This window comes from Clytia hemisphaerica, unplaced genomic scaffold (assembly GCF_902728285.1).
Source record: "Clytia hemisphaerica strain Z4C2 unplaced genomic scaffold, Clytia hemisphaerica genome assembly, whole genome shotgun sequence".
Lineage (NCBI taxonomy): Eukaryota > Metazoa > Cnidaria > Hydrozoa > Leptothecata > Clytiidae > Clytia > Clytia hemisphaerica.
Window position 1 is genome coordinate 343,457 of NW_027103806.1, and position 6,330 is coordinate 349,786.

The 6,330-nt window shown below is 36.7% G+C and overlaps 1 protein-coding gene across 1 annotated transcript; it reads left to right on the forward strand.

Annotated features, from left to right (window-relative positions):
• The first annotated feature begins 384 nt into the window (after window positions 1-384).
• On the forward strand, window positions 385-2,512 carry LOC136806458 (glutamic acid-rich protein-like). Its single transcript, XM_067063039.1, has 2 exons — window positions 385-1,542; window positions 1,808-2,512. Exons 1-2 carry the CDS (start codon window positions 385-387, stop codon window positions 2,510-2,512), a joined length of 1,863 nt encoding a protein of 620 aa, XP_066919140.1.
• Window positions 2,513-6,330: the final 3,818 nt, after the last annotated feature.

Genomic DNA, 6,330 nt, shown 5'->3' on the forward strand with positions numbered 1-6,330 from the left:
TCTCAATGTGTAGAGGGCTTTAACATCAAATGGGAGAGTCAATCGAATGCAAAACATTCGATCAATCGAATGCAAAACATTCGATCAAGCCAATGCAAAACATTCGAATTTTAAATCGAATGTTTTTTTACTTTCGAACGTTTTCTATATGTTTAAAACTAAGTAGTACTTTTTTAATTCATAGTCCTTCAACATTCGATCAATCGAATGCAAAACATTCGATCAAGCTAATGCAAAACATTCGAATTTTAAATCGAATGTTTTTTTTTTACTTTCGAATGTTCTCTACGTGTTTAAAAAACTAAGTTCAACTTTTTTGATTCATAATCCTTCAAACGTTATTTTGTAAACTCGTGCAAACTTGTGGTAAAATAGAGTGTCAATATGGGTCGACCAAAGTCAAGCAAATCCAAATCCGAAATGAATAAGGAGTATTTGAAGCGCTATCGCGAAAAGAATGCAGAAAAATATAAGAAAGGAGACAACGAACGAAAAAAACTAAAATTGCGTCACATGAAGTACATAGAGCCTGGGAAGTACAAGGAACATCTGGCAAAGGACAGACACAGGAAAAAGGAATATCGGGAGAAGAAAAAACGTGATGAACAAGCGCGTGAACAAGAGGAAGCACAACAGCAGAATGATGAAGCTTCCTCATCTTCTAGCACTCCTCCTGCTTTTCGTACCAAGCAGTCACTGCAAAGAAGTGTCAAAAAAGTCGAGAGGCTTTTACCGAAAAGCCCTCGCAAAAAATCAGAAGTCATCAGAGGTCTCGCGAGCAAATACATGCGCATCCAGTTCTGCAAGAAAAGGGGACGGAAAGAAAAGGTCCTTAGTGACGAACAACTTAAGTACCTTGACGATTTTTTTGAAAGACCGGATATAACGTACACCAACCCTGGTCGGAAAGACCACGTCTATCTTGGCAAAGTAAACGGTGAGAAATTGTTTGCTCAAAAACGGTATCTACTTTGGACATTGAGAGAGGTCTTGGAGATTTTAAACGATGAAAAAAACCAACTGAAGTTCACCTTCAGACAGATGTATAAGTACATTAAAACGAAAAAACAAATTATCTTTCAAGGTGATATTCCAGATACCTCCTGCCTTTGTGAGGTGTGTGAGAATACCTGCCTCATTGCTAAAGCTTTGCTACGTATCAAAAAAGGTCATCCAACCGATCCCCACAGCATTATGGAAAAGTACTGTTGTGATGCGTCTGACATGACCTGTATTAACAGTACATGCGGAGAATGCAACGGAATCAAAATCCTGAATGGTTGGAATGAAAACGAGAAAAGCGATGAAAGCGAAGAAAGTGACGACAGCGAAGAAAATGACGACAGCGAAGAAAGTGAAAATGAAGAAGCTACATCTAAGAAAGGTGGTTCCAAACCAACATTCATATACAAAGCGTGGGTCAGAGAAAACCATAAAATAAAGAAAACAACTGTGACAAAGGAGACTCGTGATGAGCTGTTTAAAGACTGGGAAACGTCTCTAGCTACTCTAAAGAAACACATTCATCGCAAGCGAGAACAGGTAATTCTATTATGTTACTATAGTCATTTTATGCATTCGATATACATCTTGTGTCAAGTGCTTGTTTAAATCAATTAATCTCAATAGTACCAAAACAATCATTAGTTAAATATACGTATTCTTTGTAATTAAAGGCTAAAAGCTAGGGATTTTCATTAACAGGTCAGAACCTGTTCCCAGTGAAGTAGTAAAGACAATACTGTCAAAGGCTTCCTCGCAAAAATTACTTAAGATGTTGTATCAAATATTAAAATATTATTTTTAGCATGCTGCATACGTGGCCATGAAGGAGAATATAGAACCTGGAACGGCCATCATCCACGTTGATTACAGTGAGAGTTATCGTAATAAGCAACAAGATGAAATCCAGAGTGCCTATTTTGGACAGACGTCTTTTAGCATTTTTACTGCATGCGCGTATTACAAGGCAGATAATTCAGACGATCCTTTGGTGAAACGATCATTGACAATCGTTAGTGAAAGCAGCGACCATTCAAGAGTCGCCTCGATGTCGTGCGTCAAGATGGTTATTGAGGAAATTGAGAAATCGATAGCTCTTACAAAGGTGATTGCATGGAGTGATGGCATGGGGGCACAATTTCGTTCCCGCTTTGTCTTCAAAATCCTTTCTGAATATAGGCCGGATTTAGATTTAGAATGGCATTTCAATGAAGCACATCACGGGAAAGGGCCAATGGACGGAATCGGAGGTACCATTAAAAACGTCGTGTACCGTAAAGTCAAAACAAATAAGGTGATTGTAAATTCTGCAAAGGAATTCCAAGAAGCAGCCAGTAAATTTGTTCCTTCGATAACATCACTTTTCCAAACAGAAGAAATGCTAATCAAAGAGCCAGAAAATATTGAAGCCGCACCGAAAATCCCTGACACGCTCAAAATTCACAAGTGGCACAGGAAAATCCTACAAAATGGAGCTTGTAAGATCAGTTTTTATTTTTTTATCCAATGATCATCTCCCATATACAGAACAAATTTACGAAAAGTCGAAGCAACAAGACAAAAATTTGAAATGTCATCACGAGGAAAGGGAGTTTGAGTCGTTGGCATTATTGAAGAATACATGTGCCAAGTGTTTAGGTCTTTACAGCTACGAAGAGGAGAGTGAAGACTGGCTTAAATGTCCCTCCTGTATTCAGTGGTTCCATGAATCATGTTTTTGAAATTTTAATTTATTATGACTTCATTTATGATGGCTTAAAGCCTAGAAAAATAACTATTTATTAATCTGTCGGATGGACTTCCCCAAATCTCTTCATGCATTTTTCGAACTCCATGGAACACCTTTGATTAAAGAAATATCTTTAAAGCATCCTAAAAGTATTAATTTTTGTTATAACAACAAAAAGTCTGACTAGTTTTTATGAAGAGGGTTGAGTATGGTGAAATGTGTGCACAACTTTTTCGAGGTTAATCTGTCGGATGGACAAATATTTTCATAGCACGATTATCAAAAATACAATCAATTCACATCAAAATAGTTTTAAGATATGAAAAAGCTCATAGTTATGATGATCTAGAACCATAAACGACTTACTGTAAAGAATCTTGAAATTTCTGAAAATGTTTGTCCATCCGACATTTCCTTCCGACAGATTTATTCCATTTCACATTTCATAGAAATTTTTCGATTAATATTTTCTTAAAGTAATTTTTCCTTTTTATTTTCAAAGATAAGTCATCAAGCAAATTAAAAAACTTGAAGTGATGATGTTTTTGCATCCAAATTCGATAGAAGAATAAATTTACTGTCGAAAATAAAAAAACTAATATTTATCGAATCCTTCCGACAGAAAAAGTATTTGATAAATTAAAAAATTTACATAGCTCGAATTTCTGTTCTGTTTGCCTGAATCAAATCTTGCCTTAGGTACATTTCTTTAAGCAATAGTCAGAAGGGCTTGAGGATATACAATTTTTATTAAATAAGCCTTAAACTATCGAAAGTCCATCCGACAGAAAAACGAATTTCGTAATAGGCCCATATGTTTGTTAATTGTACCGTCCGCCAATCAAAGGTAATAATGTAGAAAAATATAAGACATTCTTAATAACTTGCTTTAGTAAAATCCCAAAGAACTCAGAAGTTTTTACACTAGAAGACCTTAACTGTGACATACCGCGGTGAAACCATCTCTCTTCTACCGTCCACGATCTATGTAAAGATAAATCGTTAGTTTAGCATGTCGAATCACCCACCAGGGTGACTCAAACTTCATCTACTTTGATTGGTCTGATTCTGTCCAATAGTAAAGAGGCAACTGAGTGCCAAGTCATTGACATGGGGTTAAGTGACCACTCACTTGTTTGTATCAAAAGGTCGAAAATTAAAACTCAAAAATCACCAAGGTTTCTCACTTCCAGATCTTTCAAAAATTTCAACAAGAGGCATTTCTACAATCAGTGACAAAATAGTTGGCACAAAAAGGAAATTCACCGGGGTTTTTTGAAACCACAATCGATTTGTAAGTGCTCTAAAGTAGGTTCGAAGGGTAGATTTATAACTCTGAGTTTTAACGCTAGACTTATCGGACTTATTAAGACTTAGGACCTTAGGATCTGAGGATCCAAAAGTTCAAAAATGGTTCAGTAGGGCTTGAAATATAGCCTAGAAACCAATAAATCCCTCCCAGATCGAAATAATCGATGAAATCAAGTTGATTAGGCCTGAAATTGACATTCTCGCTCGAACTTCAATTTTCGAAAAATGGTAAATTAGCCAAAAGTGCCAATATATTATGGCACTGATTGTAGATGATCTAAGAAACCTCGATTGGTCAAAAGTAATTTATACGAACAATGTTGATACTGCTGTCTCCCATTTCAATGAAAATATCCCTCAGATATTAAATCGTCACGCTCCTTTAACCATAAAGAGATTGCACGATTCCAGCCCTCACCGGGTTACAGAATACCTTCTCGATGCAATTAAAAGAAGAGATTATCTGAAAAAGATTGCATCCAGAACGAAAACTGGTATTGATTGGAACAGATTCAAAAAACAGAGAAACTATGTCATTAGTTTGAATAATCGACTTAAAAAGGGACAACGCGTGCTTGATGAAAACAAGTCAAATTCCAAGAAACTTTGAAAAACTCGAAATAATCTTTTCCCAAATGACAAGAGCTCAAACAACTCACCCCAATTCATCACATATGATAAAGGGGTCGAAATTTCTGACAGTAAAGAAATTGCTGAAAAATTCAATTCCTTCTTTGTCTCAGTTGGCTGAAAGCTAGCAGCTGCATTTAACTTTTCTCGTACTGATCACATCTGTCACAGGACTAGGTAGATGGTATTTGTGTCAAATCACTGAAGTTTGGTTGTCCTATCCTCTCGTTCTACCTTGCTCACATCTTCAATCTGTCTCTTAGAACAGAGGCTGTCCCAGAAACTTGGAAACAAAAAAGGGTAGTTAACAGTGAAGTTAACAGTGTCAATAACTACAGACCGATCTCCGCCATCCTCCCAATAACAATGAAGATTTTTGAGAAAGTAGAGTTCATGAACAAGTTTCGACTTTCCTTTGACAACTATAAGACCCTGAATCCATCAATATCAGGATTTCGATACGGACAATCAACGGAGACCGCAGTTATCTGCGTTTCCGATTTCATTCTTGATGAGTTAGCAAATGGAAAGTATGTAGGGGCTGTCCTTGTTGACCTTAAAAAGGAATTTAATACTGTCGACCACCAAATTCTTTTGAAAAAGGTATTCTGTTATGGTATCAGAGATACACCTTTCGATTGGTTCCAGTCATATTTGAGTAACAGAAAAGTATGCTCTGTAATAGATGGAACTCAAGCCTCAATGGCAACGGAAGAAGCTTATGGGGTATACCACAGGGTTCTGTCCTGGGGCCCTTACTCTTCCTTTTATATATCAACGACATCTTTGACTGTATTGACCAACCCAAAACGTCTTGCCACTTATATGCTGATGACACAATCATTGTTCAAAGTGCTCGCAGCCCTATTTCTTTAAAAACAGGACTGGAACAACAGCTTCAGGATCTCAGTGCCTGGTTTTACAACAACAAGCTGTCATAGTCAATACTGATAAAACTGAAGTTATCTTTTTCGGAAGAAACAAAAAGGTTAACGAATCAAGACTCTTTCACCAGTTGTTTTTCAAGACGCTAAAATTGAATGTAAAAGTGACCTGAAGTACCTTGGTGTCATATTCGATGAGAATATGTCCTGGGAAAAACAAGCTAGTAATGTTCGTAGCAAAGTTTATCTGAGTCTAAACAAGATTAGAAGAATCTCACATCTGGTTGATGACAGTACTAAAAATCTACTAATAAACGCTCTTGTATTTCCGCATCTCAACTACTGCTTCAATTCATGGAGCAAGGTGTCTGGTGCTGTATTACGAAAGTTTGATTCTCTTTCTCGGCAGATAAATCAAGTCCACCAAATGAATAAAGATTTTCGTCAGCTCTGTGACTATTAATCTGCACTATTCTCTAATTATTTATCCAATTTTCCTGCTCCTTTTTCTGGTCAAGAGCAAATGGAACGAAGAAGTATGCTTTTATTACTCTAATGAGCCTTTTCGAGAGAGTAAAACAAAGGATAGAAAACTAGAGGGGACCATTTGAGAGCCTGTTTTGATCCAACGTCAATTGGTTCTCGTTGTTACGACCACAGTCATCCGGTTTCCGATCATGAAACTTTACCCAACTGGAATATTATCAATACTATTCGGTACATGACTATTTGCGTTATTATATATTCCATTTGTTGAACCAAAACTTAAATTCA

Excerpts from the sequence above, each read along its gene's own strand:
- LOC136806458 (XM_067063039.1), top strand. The coding sequence starts at position 385 with ATGGGTCGACCAAAGTCAAGCAAATCCAAATCCGAAATGAATAAGGAG. Across the intron at positions 1,543-1,807 it reads TTCATCGCAAGCGAGAACAG|CATGCTGCATACGTGGCCAT; the intron begins GTAATTCTATTA and ends TATTATTTTTAG.